This window comes from Artemia franciscana, unplaced genomic scaffold (assembly GCF_032884065.1).
Source record: "Artemia franciscana unplaced genomic scaffold, ASM3288406v1 PGA_scaffold_36, whole genome shotgun sequence".
Lineage (NCBI taxonomy): Eukaryota > Metazoa > Arthropoda > Branchiopoda > Anostraca > Artemiidae > Artemia > Artemia franciscana.
In genome coordinates, this window is record NW_027062672.1 from 855068 (window position 1) to 877802 (window position 22735).

The 22735-nt window shown below is 36.1% G+C and overlaps 1 protein-coding gene across 1 annotated transcript in view; it reads left to right on the plus strand.

Annotated features, from left to right (window-relative positions):
• LOC136041747 (DNA replication licensing factor mcm5-like) overlaps positions 1–17791 on the plus strand; it is a 35572-nt gene extending 17781 nt beyond the window's left edge. The window contains exons 2-4 of the mRNA XM_065726501.1: positions 9560–9696; positions 13467–13596; positions 17646–17791. Of these exons, the coding sequence (XP_065582573.1) occupies positions 9605–9696; positions 13467–13596; positions 17646–17741 (318 nt within the window). The 5' untranslated portion in view covers positions 9560–9604 and the 3' untranslated portion in view covers positions 17742–17791. The remainder of the gene's footprint in view (positions 1–9559; positions 9697–13466; positions 13597–17645) is intronic.
• Positions 17792–22735: the final 4944 nt, after the last annotated feature.

Consider the following 22735-nt stretch of genomic DNA (forward strand, 5'->3'; position numbering starts at 1 on the left):
TAGAGGATTAAGTCATCGTCAAAGACATAGTTATTAGATTTTTGACTATGCTGAACAAAATGGCTATTTTAAAATTTTGATCGGGAGATTTTTTGAAAAACATGATCGTGGGAGGGGGACTAGTTGCCCTCTAGTTTTTTTTAGTTATTTAAAAAGGGCACTAGAACTTACATTTTCTGTTCAAATAAGCCCTCTTGTGACTTTTTAGGACCATTGGGTTGATACGATCTCCCTTAAAAAATGCCTACAATAAACACGCATCCATGATCTTTCATCTGGCAAAAATACAAAGTTCTACTTTAGAATCTTAAAAAGGGCACTAGAACTTCTGATTTTGAATTAAATTAGCCCACTCTGAAGTTATGCGACAACCCCTGCTATATGAAGTGCCTCTCGCGATAAATAAGCCCTCTCGTGATATTTCAAGATGGGTTTATACTGTCACCCTTGAAAAAATAAATAAATAAAATAAACACGCATCCGTGATCTTTCTTCTGGCAAAAATACAAAATTCCACGTATTTGCATATAGGAGCTAGAAACTTCTACAGCAAGGTTCTCTGATACACTAAATCTGATGGTGCGATTTTCATGAAGATTCTATGACTTCTAGAAATTTTTCCCTTTTTTTTCAAAAAGGCAAGTTTTTCAGGTTCGTAACTTTTGATGGGTAAGACTAAACTTGCCTTAAATGATTGCCTCTCAGTTAAATTGCCTTAACTGATTGAATACTAGATGCATTTTACGTTTGAAAATACTCTGTAATTATTAGATTCTTATTTTTAAGTTGAACTATGATTCGAGTAAAATTGCTAAGGTTTAGGTTAAGTTTAAGAGGGTAGCTTTAAAAAGTAAAAAGGGCATTTTGACTAAATCAAAAGCTAACGAATATTTTGTCTCTAAGACTCTTTATCTTGTTTCTAGACACAATTTTCTGTATAAAGGGAGAACATGATTCAAGAAATAATGCTCAATCTGAAGTGCTGCGTAATTGTTTTTTCCAAATTGACATTTTATTGTCTTTTGTTTTCAAAACTAAATTTTCTATTTGTAATTGTCAAAACTATTGTATTGTCTCAAAACTAAAAATTAAGCAATTATTTAGCCAAGAACTTCCTTTGGTAGTCCCCTCCGCAATCCCTCGCTCTTTCCGCTAAAGCTTTTAATTGTTTTAAAATGAGTTGTCCCCTCCGCAATCCCTCGCTCTTTCCGCTAAAGCTTTTAATTGTTTTAAAAAGTAGAATTGTGGCAAAGAGTCAAACTTTAGCGTAAAGAGCGAGGGATTGCGGAGGAGACAACTCATTTCATATACGGATTAATTTATGTTCGTTTTAAGTTTTAATGTCGCTCCTTACTTTCAGCTAAAAAAATTATTTTTTTTTTTTATTTAATTTCTGAACGTTTTTTCAATTAATACATGTTTGGATTTGGTTCTCCGCACATAAATTATTAAAATGAAATTTGTATATTAATTCTTTTTTTTGGCTAAATGGCTTTCTCTTAGTTTTGATCAGACTTTATTGAGAAATAAGGGGTGGAGAAGGAGGCCTAGTTGCCCTCCAATTTTTCGGTTACTTAAAAAGGCAACTAGAACTTTTAATTTTTAACGAACGTTTTTATTAGTAAAAAATATACGTAACTTAAGAATTAACTTACGTAACAAACTTTCATAACCTTATATTTTTATTATGTATACGAGGGGGTTTGTACCCTCGTTAATACCTCGCTTTTAAACTAAATCCTAAGTTTTGTCCCAATTCTTTAAGAATGACCCCTGAATCAGAAATGCCGTAGAATAAATAGTTGAAATTACTAAAAATACTTTATTATAAAGAGCAAGGTATTTATCTCCTCCTAAATACCTCGCTCTTTATGCTAAAGTATTTTTAGAACCCCTCATATGCGTAATAATCTCTGTTCGTTTTAAGTTTCAATGCTACTTCTTCCTTTCATTTGAAAAAACGTTTTAATGTTTATTTTTCATTGTTTTCTTATAGTAATGCTAGAGAATCCTGCGCCCTTATCATTGAATTTTTCTTCCCCCATGACAGATTCCTCCAAGGAGAGATCCTCCAACATAGCCCCCTCTCCTCAGCCCCACCCCAAACAAAAAAAAAACCCTGAAAACGTCTGCACACTTCCCAATAACTATTACTATATGTAAACACTGGTCAAAGTTTGTAACTTGCAGCCCCTCCCTGAACTGGAAAGTTAGGGTTGTACAATATGAATGAAATTATATTTTAAATACTAATTCCAGTTGTCACTGGTAATTTCTGTATAGTAGGAAGTCAAAAGATAATTAAGTGGAAACTATGCTGCAAAGTCACAAAGTGGAAACTATGCTGCAACAAAATTCACAAAGCAACACTATTCACAAAGTGGAAACTATGCTGCAAAGCAGGATAGTTTCCATACTATAGGACTTTGAAATGCTAATTCTAGAAGTGCATCCATTTCTGGTTAAACCCCCCTCCTCCATGGGGCAATCTAAAAATGTGTAAAGTGGGCAAGGTTTTGAAGCTGAGGAAAAAGTTAGGGTTGTGCAATATGATTGAGTTTATATTTTAAATACTAATTCCAGTCATCACTGGTAATTTCTCTATAGTAGGAAGTCAAAAGATAATTAAAAAACTCACACATCCATTAATGTCCATATCCAAGATGGCTCACTTTCACTTTTGAGTTTAAACTAGCCAGCTGTTTGTGAACAAAACAAACGTCCAATTTTGCTAACAGGTAACATTACCTATAGAGCAAAGCATATTAGTCCATGAGCCCCATGGGCAGCAGGGCAAGGTCTGCATTCCATATTTATGAAATAAATATAGAATACAGACCTCACCCCACTGCCCATGGGGCTCATGGACTAATATGCTTTGCTCTATAGGTAATGTTACCTGTAAGCAAGACCACTTTGAACATTCTTAGTTTTCCCCATGAAGGAGGAGGGTCAACCAGAAATGGATGTGCTTCAAGAAGTAGCATTTCTAAGTGCTTTAATATAGAAACTATGCTGCTTTGCAGCATAGTTTCCAGTTTAGACAGCTTGTGATGAAACTAAACAATTACCTCATAAAGGGATCCAACTAAAAAATTAAATGCTCCTAGGTAAATTTTATGTGCATACTAGTGTGCTGCCTGATGCCTTTAAAATTGAAATCTGAGTTTGGGTTTACTTTATCAACACCATAGATAATATGGTTATTATTAGACTGATAAGGTTAGATTGGTTCCATTCAAAGCTTTGCAATTCTGGTGCCTCCATCCACCTCTGGTCTAGTAAATAATTAAGGTACAAGTTAACTTAGTTGCATGTCTTTGGACCTTTTCAACCAGTTATCCATGGATTGATGTCAACTTGTTTTTTATTCAAAAGTCAATGGATAGTAATTGTTTAGTTTCATCACAAGCAGTCAAAACTGGAAACTATGTTGCAAAGCAGCATAGTTTCCATACTATAGTACTTAGAAATGCTAATTGTAGAAGCACATCCATCTCTGGTTGACCCTCCTCCTCCATGAAGCAAACTAAAAATGTATAAAGTGCACAGGGTTTTGAAGCCAAGGGGAAAGTTAGGGTTGTACAATATGAATGAAATTATATTTTAAATACTAATTCCAGTTGTCACTGGTAATTTCTGTATAGTAGGAAGTCAAAAGATAATTAAAAAAATTATTCATCCATTAATGTGAATATCCAAAATTGTTCACTTTTGCTTTCAAGTTTAAACTAGTCAGCTGTTTGAACAAAACAAATGTCTGATTTTGCATATAGTAACATTGCATATAGAGCAAAGCAAATTATTCCATGAGCCCTGCAGGCAGTAGGGCAAGGTTTATATTCTGATTGGTTGAATTGTTAGTTGATGTTTATGACCTACGTTTTGCTGATTGGTTAAGTCTTGTTTTTTATCTTCATGATGTTTTATCACTGCAACCTTATTTTCACCTGAAATTGCAGGTAGTCAAGGGAAGAATATGTGGTGTTAAAAGTTTGAAGGCAGGATATTTTAGTTTTTTGGGGATTTTTTTTTATTACTGCATATAGCTAGATTCTGATGATTGCATATTGTTTTTATGTCATTACTCATTCATATTGTCCAATTCCAACATTTCCCCTGGCTTCAAAACCCTGCCCACTTTATGCATTTTTAGTCTTGTTGGAGGAGGATTTTAGAAAGCAAAAAAATGGACGTGCTTCTCTAATAATGACAAAGAAACAATATGCAATCACTTTGACAGACTTGTGCAAAATAGTTGAGCTTTTTACATATAGAGCATAACTTGCCCTTTGTTGAGTGTTGCTGAATGTTTTATGCTGTGCCTGGGTCACTTTTTGGGCTCTGTGAATAATGATTGCTTTTTCAAACATAAGTTCATCACACTCAGCCAAGAGCTTCTTGCTTACGTTTTGGCTTGGTATTCTGCACACTATTCAATTTTGTACCATTTTGTTTGAGTCAAAGTAGAGACATGGTTTCATGGTGACAGTAGAGACATGTCTTGATGTCAGTAATATATTTCTCTATGCTCTCTCCTTGGGCCTGGTCTTGCTTTTGGAACAGGTATTGTGCAAAAACTGTTTTCTTCTGTGGTGAAGTGTATGCCTTAAATTTCTCAAGGTACCATTCAATTTTGTTTTGTTCCTTGTCTGCAATGGTGAAGGTGTTGAAAATTGTGCATCATTTTGCTCCAGCCCAGACAAGTTGGTGGACACAGAGATCTTTCTCTGTTTTGCCTGCAAACATGAGTTGGGCAGGCTCTTGGAAATGGTCCCATTCCTCTGCTAGGGAGCTTTGTTCCCAGTTGACTGATGGCTGTAGGACATCCATAAGATCCCACTTCTGACACCATGTAATGTTTGTCTATTAGAATGGTTTATTGACCCAGGCTACCTACAAAATAAATGAAATAAATACATTACACACTACACAATAAGAATGCTGCACCAAACAAAGTGGATTTCTTGTTTTACCATTTGATTTATATTTTTTGATTATATTGCCTACTTTCCTTAGGTCTCATTTCTTTTGTTGATCTAAGCTGATTAAAAAAAAGTTTCATTTTATAAAACAAAGTTTTTCTGAGGTCATCAAAGTTCAGTTGGTCTTGAAGAAGAAAGGGGTGGAGGTAGACACTTAAAAATATCTTCTAAGGATATAAATTGAGGACCTGGGTCTATTCCTGAAAGATTTCATTCCCCTAACTCTACTACTCTCCAAAATCATCTTCTAGAACTCCACCAAAGAAAGATGCAATAAAAACAGTAATTTGTAATGATTTGGAATCCTTTGCTTTAGTAGTAGTATTAGTAGCAAAAATGATAGTAGTTGCAGCAGTAGCAAGCACATGCTGCCTTCTGGTTAGCTGATCATCTCCCTCAACATGCCTTTTAAATTTCAACTTTACTTTAAGCCATTCTTAAGATATACCTGGTATGCCCTTTTGCCATCCTGCATGCACAAAGTATACTTTAGTTTAGTTCAAACTTATCCCTTAATATTCCCTTAATTTTTTGCCTTAATGTCTTTAGCCTTAGATTTAGTAGTAGTAATAGTAGCAGCAGTAGTAGTATGCACATAATAACTTGATTAGTTCAAAATCACCCTAAAAAAACCCTGTAAGTTTCAACTTAATACTCTAAGCTGCTCCTAAGATATTGTTGATGCACCCTTTGACAACCTGCATACTCATAGTGTGTTTTGATTGAGTTCAAAACTCCCTTAAAAATTTTCTGAATGTTTAATCTCAATACCCTTTGTCTGTTTGAACACCAAGGATCGAACATGTTCCCTTTCTGAATAAGAAATATTATATGCAATCAACAGAGAAATACATAACTTACAACCCTGGCCACAAGGGCTGTGGGATTTTGTCATCCCTAGAGGCGCAGCTATTTGACTTTTCAACTATGCTGAATAAAATGGACATTTTATAATTTTTATCAGATTGATTTGGGACTAATGTGCTGCCTATGATTAAATCTAGTCCCAACTTTTCATGACAACACTGCTTTAAAAAAGACATTCATTTTTTGTTTGTTTAGTTTAACATTGCTTTTGTCAATGTTAACTGTAGCAAAGTTGAAGCTAATATCAAAAGATGGATAGGTTGCTGAAACAAAATTGGTCTCTATTTCTTTGTAAAAGTTCAGTTTAAACTTCTGAGATTCTTTACAATTGCATTCAATATTCAAATGATATCACTCCCTGTCTCAGTATTGTCTGCAATCATTCTTGCATTTATTTGTCAAAAATTGAACAATTACTTCCCATCAAAAGCTGCAAGCCTGAGAAAGTTTTCTTGATTTTTGAAAAAAGGAGGGAACACCCCCAAAAAGTCTGGTAATCTCAACGAAAATCACACTGTCATATTCAGAATATCAGAAAACCCCACTGTTGAGGTCTCTACCTCCTATATGCAAAAATGTGGAATTTTGCCTTATTTTTGTCAGAAGAAAGATTGCAGATGCATGTTTGTTTTTTCCCAGGGGTAACCATGCCAAACCAGTGATCCTATAAGATTAGGATAGGGTTCATTTGGTTATAAACCAAAACTTCTAGTGCTGTTCTTAAATGACCAAGAAGATTCGAGGGCAACTAGCTGCATTCCACACCTCCTTTTCCCCCCAAAAGATATCCCATCAAAATTTTGAGATAGCCATTGGATTCAGCATAGTTTAAAAGTCCAATAACTATGCCTTTGGGTATGATATGGACCCCATATTCCTGAGGGATAGGGCTGTAAGTTGAGCAATTTGCCCATTGTTCACATATAGTATTTGTTATTGGGAAATTAATGGAATTTTTTGGGTAGGCAGGATTTTCCACTGGTAGATTTTTTTTGTGGGGAGGAAAGTCTCTGAGGGTAATTTTTCAGGGAATATTTTGCACAGGGGAGGGAGAGGGAAGGGGATTTCCTAGCTAATTTGTAAGATGGTCAGAAATTCAACACAAAAAGACCAGTTTTTTCAACTGAAAGTAAGGAGCAACATTAAAACTTAAACGAATAGAGTTTATTCTGTATAGGAAGGGGAGGGGGAGCTGTTCCTTCCTCAACCCTCGCTATTTAACACTAGAGCTTGACTTTTTGTCACAATTATTTAAGAAAGACTGCTCAAACACAAGGCCCATTGAATTCTGGGAAGGCTAAGGAAGGGACAGTCTCCTCCACCCTCATATACGGAATAATCTGTGGTCGTTTTAAGTTTTAATGTTGCTTTTTACTTTCAGTTGAAAAAACTTGTTTTTTTATTATATTGTGGTTGGAATTATCTGTACAGCCCCTAGAACTAGGTTTCTAGTTGTAGAACTAGTTCTAGAACTAGAGAACTAGGTTGTGGAACAGACATGACATGCTGGCAGTGGAAGAATATAATACATTTTGTTAGCCATATGGAATCAAGAGAACCACTAACCAAACACTTAATGAATATAAGCCCATCTTATTCTTTAATTTTTTTTTTTAACATATATATGTGGGATAGAGGGATATTGTTTGAATTTTATTACCACAGATCTCTTTTCTTAGGGAATAATAAACGTTTTTCACTACAAAGTTGCTGTCTTAAAGGTTGTATGGCGTACTATAAGAAATGCTTTTCAAAGCTTAGAACTGGAAACTTTTGTGTCAAGGCAGCAACAATTATCTTATCTGATGTTTTTCCCAATTAGACGCTGATGGGGCAATGGGGGGACTGCTACTTCTTGGGATTTGTTCCCAATCTTGGGATTTCATTCCTTAGCGTGATATTTGAGGAAAATCAGCCCCTAGAACTAGGTTGTAGCAGTAGCTGTAATCTAGTAAAGGACAAACCTTGGTTGATAGTAGACCAAAAATTAATTATTGTTTTTGCAAAAGTCGCTATGTCTTGGAACTTGCTTTCAAATGAGCCTCAAAACATTTCTACATGATGTTTTGCGGCCCTGCTAATAGTGAAGAAGAAAAAAGACATATCTAATCAGTGCTAAAGTGATTTCCCTTCTTTTTAAGGGAGGAAGGGCTGTAAGCTTGCTATGTAGAGTTTTTGACAAAGTCAATTCCAATGGTGTGTTTTTCGTTTTGATCCGACAAAATTTCCAGAAGTTAAGGCTCTTTTTCAAAATTATTTAAATTTATTTTCAAAACAGCACTTTACTATTAAGATCAATCAAAATAATGGGTACCATTCCCGTATTAGCTACAAATGAGGATTTTTTCATACTAGACAGTTTTTACAGAAACACATATTTAAGCTTTTGGTTACTGTGGGCTAGAGTTTGTTCTTTACTAGCTTGCAGTTATCACTGATCATAAAAGTGAATGAAACTAGTATGCTATGAGGGCATCAAGCTTAGTATTTAAGATAAATGGGAATCAAATTACGTTCGATTTCTTAAATATGCTTTTTATAAGTTTTAATTTAAAGCTTAAAAATGTCAATGCATGGTCAGAATTTTAGTGAGTGGATTTCGCCACTATTTTTTGATTTTTCCAAGGAAGGATTTCGGATGAGTCTAGGTCGCCCGTGTCCAGATTTGTCCATAAGTATAGGTGTATTCAGGTCTGAGTGGAGGAGATCAAGACTTCACCAGGATCATAAAAGCAAACAAATGCAGGTCAAAGATGACAGTTATTCTGCAGCATTTTCACATCCCCTCCTATGTACAGGTATGATCAGAAAGGCGAATATGTCGTTTTTACCAAAAAATCGGTGTTAAGGCTGCCGTCTTTTATTTAAGAATTAACGACGCTTCTTGACTACTATGGTCCCTGCGTCCGCCCTGCAGCGTGATTCGATCTCTGGGTCCCGTATTACCAAGCTAAGGTCAAATCCACTGTGCCACCAAAGGACAGCTGCTGTCTTTGGGAGTTAGGTTTTTAAAATTTGAAAGTTACAAGAGTTTTTTTTCCAACTCCAACGCGAACCTTCATGCGAACTGTCAACTTACTCCATTGGCAGTAAATTAATGTAAAGTAAGTAAGTATGACTGTGCTAGACCCTCAAGGCCCAAACTGGTGGTGCTGATCTTGTTTCAAGGCCCTTCAGCCAGGAAGTGCAATGGGGGTCTGGGGGGCCAGCTATCCTGTGCTTTTGCGCACCCTTCTTGCTTACGTTCGCCAGATTTCTACAGGTTAGACCTTATAGAGGTTAAAGCTTTTTTAGAGCTTGGTCGATTGTGGCAGAGCTTCTAGAGTCACGTCACTGACCCCTCCCAAACCAAATAACCGTCCATGCTGGAAATGAAACCCGTATCCCCCAGACAAAGGGTTCCTAGCCTAGCGTGCCAATCACTTTACAGTTCAGTACTGAATTAGCACTGAACTGACTCTAGCCCAGCACCTTGACCTAAGTGGTTCTAATAGTTTGAATTAATTTTGGAAGTTGACCATTTTCTACAATGAACCAAATTTTAAATCATAGTATGATATTAATGGCTACAGGATAATTTGCATTCTTTGAAACTGTAGTGGGTATTTTAAGAATTAAATTGGTACTTTTTTGTTGTTGCAATTTCCATGGTTGTATGTGGTAAACAGTGTATAAAACCACTATCTAAAAATATAATTTTATTGCAGTAAAATCCCATTTGCTTGTCAAGGACCCTCTCATAATCTACAAAAATGGCGACTTCTGCTGAAATGAGAGCTGTGAAGAATCAGTTTTCATCATTTTTGCGTGGCTTTTATGAAGGAAAATTCATTTATAAATACAGGTATAAATCGTTTTATTTACTAAGTTTTTGAATTATTCTATTTACTTAGACTTGTTTTCCCCATACCGGATGGCGCATAAGGTGACAACAGCATCTCAGTTCAATTTGCTTGGCTATTTGACGAAATTATCATTGTCATCCAATGAAAGTAGTAAAATCCTTTGTATGTAAATACTTTGTGTAGAAACTATTATGCAGATATTGCCTGGCATGTTGAGAGAGGGATTATATTTCAGTAACTGAACTGTTTTAAAATCATGTTGGTTTGGCCAATAAACCAAAAATTGACTTGAATTAGGTCCCATCTATCTTTTGTGGCTGTATTAGCGATTCTTCTTTTCTAAAATTTCGATGAATCTAGTGACGATATTTTGCTTGGTCTGGTGCTAGTTGGAGTGGCTGGTGGGCGTTGTAGGTCTAAAAGCTATCAATACATTTCTTGTAAGACCAGCCTTGGGGTGCATGTGCTGTGTACTCGTCCTTTAAAGGTGATTTATCAGAAGTGGTTGGCTGACATTCGTTGAGTGTCACCAAGCCAACGGAACTGCTGACCTTGATCTTGTCCATGATGGTGCAACACTCGGTCTGCGAAGGTGATCCCCACTATATGGCAGAGGCCTTTTGTTTCAACTGTGGAGATTTTTTTGTTCGTCATCAGCTCTTATTGTCCAGCTTTCACTTGGCTATTAAGCAATGGGGATTGTTAGCCGGTTAAATAGTTGGACTTATAAAGATGTTAACAATGCCTTGCTTTTCAGATTGGTTATAGGCCCTTCAAGTGGCAACTGGCTGAGGCAAGTCTTCACCTGTTCAATTTTGGGTGATACTGTTCGATTTTGCGAGACTACCCGGGTAGACAAAGAGCTTGACGTTTAAACTGACTCTTCACTTACTGTTATCTGAGCAGGTTTTGATCAAGGAGCTCAAGATACTCGCGGGATCTTGGTTTTAATTATTTTTACTATCACCCCAAAGGCTTTAGATGCTGACATTAGTTTTTGATTATGTCCTTGAAAAAGGCATTTTAGATCGCTAAGTTTTACAATAGTTTCGGCATATGCCATTTTGTCAATTTTTTTCCGCTAATCACTAAGCTCGTCAACAATTCAATCACTACAATCACTGGGCTGGTAAAATTGTGCGAATCTTGCTATAGAGTAGTGAAATATGATTTTAACTATAGGATTAGTGGTGTCAAATATTTTTTTGCACCATTGGTGTAATCAAAGAGCTTCCCATATGGGAACGTTGGGCGTTAATGTTGTCCTTTGAACTGTTGGACATATGGATGTCCAGATGGAACAGACATGGATACATATCTTTTCTCACATCTAAGAAAAGCTGGTATAAAATATAAATTCAAGCTATGTATGGAATTGCTCGTAATGCCGTTGCTGGGCTTAGCAGTCCTTCTGTGAAGAGGAGAGTGGTATAGACTGGGATGTAGTGCATAGTGGGTCAGCAAGTGAAGTTTAACACTGCACTTTAGTCGTGCATTTTTTTTTTGTATACTTGCCATCGATCCTACTTCACTACTGCCACTTCTACATAAATGGTTGATTTCTTAGGGTAGATCTGCGGAGATCCTAAGCTCTCGCCATGACCCTGGCTGTAGGTTTAGTCATGGGGAGCAAAACCGTTTTTGTTTTCCTGGTGAAGCGGTTCTAAGGAGCATAGTTTGTCAGACATAATAACCACGCCCCTTCTTTTCAAGAACTATGGTTTCTTGGAAGATCCCTCTAAGCGATTTTCACGTACAGTGACTGTGGTACAAAGTCCTTGCAATTGAAGCAGTGTGAGAATATTGATGCTTGTGAAGAAATTATCAAAGAAAACTTCGTGATGGGGTGGTTTTTTAACAACAGACGATGGGTTAGTGACCACCTGTGGACCTAGGGGTATTGCTCGCTGCTGCTGAATCTTCCCACTGTACAGGCTGATTTTGCAAGGACATCCATTGGAGAATAATAACACCTATGGTTTATATCCAAGTTAATTCGGATTTCCTTGGATAAACATTTTGCAGCTACGACGACCAAAGAAATATTCCATTTTTTCATGAAAGTTCTTTGACAGAACGTCCTCTATTGGTGAAGTTTAGTGTTCATGGAACAAACAAGAAGCCTCGTCTTATTCATTTTGTTGCTTTCCTCGAGCTCATTATTATCTGCAAAGTGTAGAATTTTCTTTATCTTCAGAAATCTGATGCAGCTCATGACTTGTCCAACTATAGTAACAATACAGTAACAATACATTCTTTCCCTGTGAAGGTAATGGTATCTTGATAATAGCACAATTTAAAAAAATTGGTTGACTTCTTCAAAGCTGAATTTGAAGCTAATGTTACCATTCTGAGAAGCATATCGTGTTGTGCTTATAGCACGAAAAGTTTCTTGCTCGACCTGATAAAAAAAAAACCTTGAATGTAGGCATGCTTTTTATTTAGCTGCCCTTGTCTCCTAGTCTATATAATGATTCTGATGGAAGATCTCTAGACTTAGCTTTATTTTCCCATTTTGGCATATCCCTCTGGGTTTTCTTGAAAGTTCATATTTTTTAAATACGAGATTTTAAGACGGTCCTGGTGATACTGTTGGGCTGTTTTCCTGCGACCAGAATATGTGAAAAATCTTGCGGTGTTTAATTCTCGGAAAGGGATTCTTTCGAAGACGTGAAGTTTTATTACTTTTTCATTAGCCAAGAAATCTTCTGTTTTCAAGCTGCACTCAGTCTGTTACCACCTACTGCCTTGCAAGAAACGGTAGCTTTGCATTTACATGAAAGTCAAGAACTCGGTGAAAATTTTAACTTCAAGACACATGAAAAACAAGTGAAAAAAACATCAATGTTTAATATTTTGATTGAACTTATTGATTGAGCTTGTTTTTAGTGATGGTTGCTGAGAACTGGAAATGAATTGAACAAAAACCAATTCAAGGGATATGTAAGTTAAATTTTGTATTAAATATCCCGTATTTCAAGTTTTGTTGTCATATTGAACATTATATCCGGAAAAATGCATAGTGTCTTTCGTATCCTGGTCACTTGTAATTATTGCAGCTTTACTTATTATGAAGAGTCTCTAAAGATTTTGTATTGTTAGTGTAAAAAAGAACTAGTTCTTGTATTTATTTATTTTGCTCTTCTTTTGTGAGGCAGTGCGTTTTGCTACAAATGACATATGGGACTCATTTTAACTTTTATAGCAGCATTAATACATATGTTACCTGACAAAAGTCCTCCATTTCAATAGACTCTCCTATAGTTTTTTATTCAGACGACGTTTTTCATTTTAATTTATCAAGGATCTGATGTTTTGTATTAAAAAAAAAAAAAATAAATAAATAGGAACAACTTGCTTTTGCTTCGTCTTATTTTTGTCATTGTAAAGAAATTTACAATAGCAAATTGAAATTCGGACTGTTTTTAATTTTTTTTTGAAATTTCGGACTTTTTATTGAAATTCCATGTAAACTGAACTTTTTTTTTATAAGTGAATTTATTTTGAGTAAGTGGCGCAAATAGTCTTTAACCGCATGAGGTTTTGGTACTCAAGCCCCCCCCCCCCTACATTAGCAAATTTTTTACTTTTATTGAAGCGTTAATGCATGCGTTACATGACAAAAAGTCTTCCAATTCAACGTATTTTCTCGCCCTTTTTTGTTTAAACTATGTTTTTAATTTTAGTTTATTCAAGGATCTGATATTTTATATTAAAAACAAATAATTTGCTTTTGTTCTGTTTCAACATATACTTCTATTTTGTTCAGGGACATGCTCAGACATCACTTCAAGCTAAGAAAACAATACTTCATAGAAGTTTCAATGGAAGATATTCAGAGTTTTGATGAAGATTTGGCAGACAAACTTCGTGGACGACCCACTGAGTATATTGCATTGGTAATGTATTTGGAGTTCATTAGTATTTTTTTCAGATATTTGAAGAACAGAACAAGAAGCCAGAATGAAGTTTGTCATCACATTGGCCAAACGAAAAGCAGGTTTTCTCGGTTGGGGTGGTAGGATGTCGTAGTAACTATTTAAGGGAAGTGGAACTTCCTGGGAGAGTCTATAAAGGGAGGCTTTTAATAGATTGGAATGGAGAAGGAGCATGCGTAGTTGTCTTGCCATCATGCGGGTTGGTGCTGCAGTGATCGTAGTAGTGGAATCACACCATAGCTCTCAATCTATATTATTGAAATTTGATGACCGATTTTCTCTTCTTGAAAAATTTAGAGGGTGAAAGGAGCTGATGTTGAAATCCCCCTAAAATTGGGACATGAAATCTACAGTATATGAAATCTATATATGAAAATGTTGAAATCTACTGTATATGAATGAATGAATGACTGCATTTAAAGCCATTTTTCAGGCCGTATACATACATATATAACAACAAACAAACTAAATTATGTAACAATCGACTTTCGAATAACAAGACCCTTCCGGACAAAATTTGCCACTGCTACTATATTTATTTTCGACGTCGACTTCAAAGTTCCAAGAAGGGGCTCACGACTATCCACCCCAAGAAAGCTCCTTCTTAGCTCATTTAGCCCCTGACACCTGAAAAGAAAATGGTCTAGCCCATCAAGATCACCGCAAATTGGACAAGTATACCGCATTTCCGGGTGACACCTATTTTTCCAAATACTGTGAAGAGGGAGACAGTTTGCTCGCACCTGCATCCAAGACTTCAGGGATTCCTTTGGAATCCCTAATTTAAAATATAACTCTTCACCATAATTTTCTTTCACCTTATAGTAAGAACTTAAGCTTTCCGACTGGTTAAGGTCATTCCACCATTTCTGAATTTCTTGGTCTTCCAGCCTTATTTGGGTCTCTGACAGAAAGGCTTTTTGATCTGAGATTGGGCCCTCTCCTCCATTCCATGCATACGATAGACCTGTGCTGTCCAGTAGTTTTTTGACATGGAAGGGCCATGACGATTTTTGTCCCTGGGTAAGTAATTCATCATACGCTGCTCTGATGAGTCTTGAGGAGGGACATTGCAGTATTTTCAGCCAAAACTTAATTAATTGGATCTGTCTATGTTTTCTCATTGAGAAAAGTCCCAAATCTCCCTTGATGAAAAGTGTGTGAGTTTTGGCGTGCAGACCTAGCATTCGTTTATAATATTGTAGCTGTAGATTTTCTAATGAATTGATTTCTAATGAACAAATGAATGTTGATTGAAATCTACAGTATATGAAATCTACATATGAATATGAAGAAATCTACAGTATATGAATGTTGATTGAAATCTACATATGACAATGTTGAAATCTACAGTATATGAATGTTGATTGAAATCTAGATATTAAAATGTTGAAATCTACAGTATATGAATGTTCATTGAAATTCTGAATTTTGAAATTCTGTTTGGTAGTTAAATAAGTATTTAAAGGCCAATTTTCTAATTTTTGAAAGTTTCAACTAAAGAGCAGTTTCGTAGAAGAAAAAAACAGGCTCTAAAAGCACCTCTATCTTCTCACTCCTCCCTCCAAAAAATCTCTGATTCGTCTTCTCCACCGGATTTGACTCTTGGGTATGCATAAGAAGGGCCCCGTGGGATTTCTCCTTGCCCTTTTTTGGTTTCTAACTAACTTTTCCTTTCTTTCATTTTCACTGTCTAGAGTAAAGAATTTTGTTTTTAATTCTTTGTGGATATAGTTTTTGTTGCTCTCACAAAACCATCCTTTTCTTTTTTCTGAAAAGAATTTTATTCAAAGTTATTAGATTCCTATAGCCTTGAGAAGGTGAATCTTAGCTAATAAATGCATGAATCTGTATTGGTATAGTTTTTGCCAAATACATCATATTTGAATATTGCCTTTTATTAATAAAATTATTTTACTAAATGGAAAATAATTGTATATACGTGTATTTATTTATTTATCTGTAAATTTTCTCTAAAACAAAGCTATAATTTTTTTTCTGAAAATTGGTAAGTTACCTTTTTCTGGTGTGAAAAAACGATCTAGATAGGCCAGACTTTGCGAAAATTCGTCCGTGGGCTTGATTATGGAAAAATATTTTTCATAATAAATTCGTTTAGGGCCTTAATTTTGGGCGTTATAATTGATTTTGCTCAAGATGAGTATCTGTGCCAAATATTTTAAAAAGCACATTGAAAATTAATTTGTATGTATGTATGTATTAAAATACCAAAACACCATTGTATGTAAAATACTAAATCCAAAATAGTGTGCCGTTCCACTCGATGAGAAGAGGACTGGTTACTCAGTTTCTGAAACTGCAAATCCCTAGCCTTAGCCGGCTCCACCACACCGAAACGGTTAACGATTTACCTATTCTTGAACCACCCAGGGACCTGAAGGAAAAACTTCGCGTACTTAAAATAGCAATCTCGCAACACTCACCTATCAAATTCAGTAAAAATGTCCCAAAATGGGCCAAATATAGAATGTGCGGGGGAGCCACACTCCTATATATTCGAGAAAGGGCTTTCCACTCCAGATTAAGTTGTGATGTAACCACACAAGAGGACTTGGGACTTCGCAGCATTCATACTTTGTCCTATTTGTAGATATCTATCAGGTAGGCTATCAAAACTCCGGTGAAGACTAGCTATTGACCTGCACGGATTTAACAGATCGTCCGCATAACAAAGCACCGATGTATCCATCTTTTTTGAAATGCAACGAATAGGTAGGCCAATCTGCGCAGGAAGAGACGCGTTGTTGTAGATAATCGGTGATTTGATAGCTCCTTGCTTTGTTCTGACGAACACAGGGAGCTCACTATGCGAAAGCACATATCCCAACTTCAAACGAACTTTTAGATGGATATACATATAATATAATGGAAAATTACATCAAGACTAACACCACGGCTATGTTACTCCAATATGGCCTGCGAGTGGATAAGGGAACCAAAAGCGTTCATAACATCTATGCTCCGAGAACCAGAGTGCTTGCAGATGCTTATATATCTCTGGGTATATTATAGAAACTTCTAAGAGCATGGAAGCAACCTAAACCCGACAGGAACCCGAACTGGAATGGTAGCATAATACACTTTTTATTTAAGTTGTCAACTATCAGAAGCTCAAATATCTTTGCGAAAACGCTTGGCACAGTCACTGGCCTATTTGATGAACATGATGATTTTGGTTTATACTTTTTCCGAATTGGGCTAATCACTGCAATGCATAAACTGTCCGGAGCGACACAAATGCTAAAAACTATTTGAAAAGTGATGCAAGGTGGCTATAGAGGAGGTTACTTGCGGTGATAAAATGCTCAGCACAAGTACTGTTGGCGCCAGCCGAGAATCTCTTCTTTCTAAGCTTCAACACAGCCTCCTTAATAGCAGACGATGTTATCACAATATACTTAGGTTTTTGAATAGAATCAAGCAACGAAGCCATCTCACTGTCGAAATAAATTTGTACACTGCAGTTGGGCTATACAAACAGACTTCCCAGAAAGGGGACGAGACTTCCAAAGGTAAGTAGGGTCATTTATAATCTTCTCGGCAGTGACCGACCTGACCGTCACTACATGTTCCTGCACAGCATTCCTAAATATTCTCTTAGAATAAATCTGGACCGTATTTACAACCACAGTCTTTGGCTTCTCGCACCCGTTCCAGAGCCGCAACCACCGCGTCGCCGTAGCACAGGCCGACTCTAGAACTGAGTTACTAGACCACCTATATTTTTCACTTCTACGACGCATCCGCCTCACTGGAATCGCCAGTATTTATCAACAGTATTTATAAATGTGCAAAAATGTTTGCCGTATAAAATAAAATGAAATTAAAGTTGTTTAGCTAAAGAGTTTAAAAAACTGTTCTTTTCACCGAGTTAAGGTCAGTTTTTATTACTATGATTAATAGTGATAGTAATAACAAAGGTATATATAATTAAATGTTATTCTAGTCATGTAAATGAAGTCTTATATGTATGTTTTTCTCTTTTATAGCTCGAAGAAGCAACTAAAGAAGTGGCTGATGATATTACTCGTCCACTTCGAATTGGTGAAGTAAATGTTGATGACGTTCAGGTTATAATTAAATAAGAAGCGAATCCTGTTCCTATTAGAGACATAATATATTAATATTTTGGCTTTTCGCAGAATGATAATCTAAAAGAAATTTGCATATTTACTTTTTTGGCTAAATGGCTTTCTCATAGTTTTGATCGAATGATTTTGGGAAAAAGAGAGCGGTGGAGGAGGCCTAGTTGCCCTCCCCCCCTCCGTTTTTTGGTTACTTAAAGAGGCAACTAGAGCATTTAATTTTTTACAAACGTTTTTATTAGTAAAAGATAAATCTGACATGTTGAAGTATGACTGTGCCTTCATAGTTTCCAAGATCCCTGATTTTAATCCAGTCTCCGGGATAACCAACAATACCAAGACTCTTTCAATGCTGTGATGAAAAGAGTTATACAACAACAGCGAGACGTAGCAATGGAGAGATGCGTCTTGGGCCTTCTTTGTTTAGACGACGAATATTATACAGACGCATCTCGTGGATACAAGGGAATAGGAGACTATAGACTCCTTGAGAAGGCACATAAAGAATATATAGTTCATATCAAGAAGGGAGAAGATCCAGTTGAATCCAGGAATGAAATGTTTCGGTCCAAGATGCGTATGGTCCAAGAAATAAATGGATCAGATTCCATTTCCGAAAAAAAATATGACAAAAGAAGACCGCCAGTCACGTGGTATAGTTGACATAGCAGAAGCACTATGGAGAAAGGGACATGTTACATTTTGCAACGGAAAACAAGTGGATCTTGTTTCAAATGTGACTAGAAAGAAGGTTAAGATTGTGACACCACGTACAGAAACAATCACTGTTAGAGGAAATAAAACTGTTACAAAGGGTATTAACAGGAAAAGCTTGATCGAAGTTTACGATTGTTCTTGTGATTTTGTTGTCCTTGCAAACTAGCTGTTTTAGTATCTCGAGGATATGCACTATAAACCGAAAAATCAATTATGCATCTGAAAACTCTCAAGAGCGTGAAGGGAAGATAAAAAAGGTACGTGAGGCCCGGAATAAAAAGCTCATTAATCATTCAGGACTATTACAATATTAAACTTGCAGCAGATTCTCTAGCAGCCAATGAATTGTCGTTTACTGCTGATAGTGATGATCAGAATGAGGGGAGTTTTTCATCGTCAATAAATGAAACATCAAAAGCTATTTTGAAGACAAGCGGGGAACAGAATACCTTAGAAACGGGTTTTAGAAATGAAAACAAAGAAATTACTGAAGTAGCTTCACTTAAAAAGACTTCCAAGTGCCAATCGATAAGCTCTGATGATATCATAATTCAAAACTTGCACGGAAGATGTACATTTTGTGAAGACTGCACAAAAAAGGCTGCTTAGCCCCACTCAACTGGTGAAACCCCAAAAATTGGTAAGGAGACTGAATATTCGTTTTTAAGCAACCCAGGCTACAATTCCTACAGTAATTTTTCATGGTTATGCGTTTACAGGTCCCATAAATGAATTGTGTGACGAAGCAAAGCACATGATCCAGCTATTAAAATGGCTTTTTGGAATAGTGGTCAAATCTACCAATTCTGCTATCGTAGGAAACGCAGAGGAACTAGTTTGGTGGAGAGCTACGGTTTTTCCCTTAAGGGACCCAAATGTCCTTGCGTTTTTCTTTCAAGACCTTGAATCTCTGCTGAGACCTGGGACTCGGCTCACAACTGTGATGGTTTCCTACCTCGTGAATCTTGTTACTTCTAGCTGTGTGTCAGCGGGAACTATCGATATTTACTCTACTTTCAACTTGACAAATACTGATTCTTTAATGTCTTACCCAGAAGGGCCTAGAGAGAGATTTAGTCATATTTCGCGTGATTGCCGTGTCCTGTTTGTTCCATTGTGTGTCAATATGTGTGATATAACAGATAGGGAGTCCAAGAATCCCTTCATTTTGGGAATATGTGATTTCTCTAGGTGAATTCTATCTTCTATCTGTGATTTCTATCTTCTTGATAGCCTGAAGCCGTTAAAACATTCTCTAGGGAGGCTAGTTCTTTCCAACCTAAAATATCTGATGAATGGAGTTGATAAACGCTACATAGAACTTGAAGTTGGCTCGTGTGGCATTGTTCCAAAAGTAGATTCTTCAAGCTATGGGCATTTTGTTGTCAAATATGCCCAAGACTACACAAATGGGAGAAGCTATTTAGGAAGCGCACTGTCAACTGTCAAAAATTACCTCCTAAGTACAAGTGGTCAAAGGGAAGATCCATAGTATTTAAGAAAGTTGTAGAATTATGTAACGATGATACTGAAATGGCAAGTAAGGAAGATATTCAATGAATGAATAAATATAGAAACGAACTTGGCTGTCCAGGTACTTGAATCTCTTTTAATATTCAATAAAAAAACAAGTTTTTTAACTGCAACTAAGGATTGAGATTAAAACTTAAAACGGGCAGAAATTATTCCGTATATGAAAGGAGTTGTCCCCTCCTCAACGCATCGCTCTTTACGCGAAAGTTTTTTATTGTTTTAAAGAGTAGAACTTTGACAGAGTCAAACTTTAGCGTAAAGAGCGGGACTCTGAGGAGGGGACAACCCCTTTCATATACGGAATAATTTCTGTTTGTACTAAGTTTTAATGTCACTCCTTACTTACAGTTAAAAAAAACTTATTTTTTTTATTTAATTTCAGAACGTTTTCAAATTAATGCATGTTTTGATTTTGGCTCACCGCACATGAATAATTAAAACGAAATTAGAACTAGAACTTAGGGAACTAGAACTATTATTTTCCGTTAGAATGAGGTCTCTCGTGACATTCTAGGATCACTGGGTCGATGCGATCACCCCTGGGAAAAAAAAGTAAAAAAAAAAAACAAATAAACATGCAACCGTCATCTGTCTTCTGGCAAAAAATACAAAATTCCACATTTTTGTAGATGAGTTATTGAAGCTTCTACAGAAGGGTTCTCTGATACGCTGAATTTAATGGTGTGATTCTTATTAAGATTCTATAATCTTTAGGGTATGTTTCACCCTAATTTCTAAAATAAGGCAAATATCCCGGGCTCGTAACTTTTGATGTGTAGGACAGAACTAGATGGAACTTATATATTTAAAATCAGCATAAAAATACAATTCTTTTTGTGTAACTATTAGTATAAAAATTCCGTTTTTCAGAGTTTCGGTTACTATTGAGCCGGGTAACTCCTTATCACAGTTCTTTACCACAAACTCTTAGTTTTGATAGGACGATTTTGTGAAAAAGAAATGGGGGAGGAGGCCTAGTTGCCCTCCAATTTTTTGGCAACTTAAAAAGGCTACTAGAACTTTTAATTTCTTACGAACATTTTTATTAGTAAAAAATATACGTACCTTACGAATTAACTTACGTAACGGACTTTTATATTCGTATATTTTTATTACGTATATGAGTGGGTTTGTCCCCTGGCATGGGAATTCTGTGTCCAAGGGGCACGGGTTCAATCCCAATTGTGACCAGTTATTTAGTTTGGGACGGGGGTCAGTGGCGTGACTCTGTAAGCTCAGCCAGAGTAGACCCAGCTCTAAATGGGTACCTGGAGAAATCTGGGGAAGGTAAGCAGGAAGGGTGTGTGAAAGCAAAGGATGGTTGGCCCCCAACCCCCCATTGCACCTCCTGGCTGAAGGGTCATGAAACGGAGATCAGCACCGCCGGTTTGAACCTTAAGGGCATAGTGCCGTCATACTTAATTTACTTACTTGTTGACCCCAGAATCACAAAGGCCGTAGAATAAACAGTTAAAATTACTAAAAGTACTTTAGCGTAAAGAGCGAGGTATTTAGGAGGAGATTAACCCCCCACATGCGTAGTAATTTCTGATCGTTTTAAGTTTTAATGCTGCTCCTTACTTTCAGTTGAAAAACTTTTTCATATTTATTATTTTTAAATAATGTTTAATAATGTTAATTGTTTTTTTTTAATAATGCTAGAGAATCCTGCGCCCCTTCATGGAGTTTATTTTCCCCATGGCAATTTCCTCCAAGGAACGATGCTTCCACTTAGCTCCCTCCCCTCAAATCCCCCCAACAAAAAAAAACCAAGTAAAAAATGAAATTATCTTAAAATCGCCTTCATCTCTATTAATACTAATACCTCCATAGATAGTGTTTTTTATTTCAATAATTTCTCTGAAATTTTGTAAAAGTCTTACAGACACGTCAACAATTTTTGTCTGATCAGATAAAATATTGTGATGATAAAAATTATAAACGTGTTCCGCTATAGCGGATTCAAATGTTTCATGTCTTTTATTATGTCTTAGCGAGCAATCTATGGTATTTTTGTGTTGCTGTAGCCTTTTGTTTAAATTCTGCTGTGTTCTACCTACATAAAATTTACCACAACAGCATGACATTTTGTATGCCCCCTTTTGTGCATTTCTTGGAACTTTGTCTTTTTCATTATTTGGCCATGAGCTTATAGTTTGTCATGATTTAAATACTGTTTTTATATTATGTCTTTTTAATTCTCTCCTTGATTTCTGTGACAACACTGGAATATAAGGCAAGGAGTTATGTAATTTGTTTTTTGAGTCGACCCATTTTTTTTCTAACATTACAAGTTCCATTAACTTGTTTTCCCTTTTTTCAATTATTTGAGAAACCATATTTTTAGGATATCCATTTTATACTGGAATATCCTTAAAGAAAATTAATTCATTACTCATGTATTCTGGTGATGCTAATTTTAATACTCTATCAACTAAAGATACAACAACCCCCCTTTTTACTTGGATTGGGTCATTTGATGCGAAAGACAAATAACAGTTGTTGTTATTCGGTTTACGGTAAATTGAAAAAGCCAGTTCATTATTATTTCTATGGATCGAAATATCCAGAAACGGTAACTTTATTCTCTATTTCTTTTTCAATTGTAAAAACTAATTCCCCTCACAAATTATTTAAATGTTCCAGAAAGCCTTCAATTTGTGATTCCCCATAATTCCAAATAACTAAAACATCACCCATATATCTGTCCCAAAATTTTGGTTTAAAAAAATATATTTCAATAT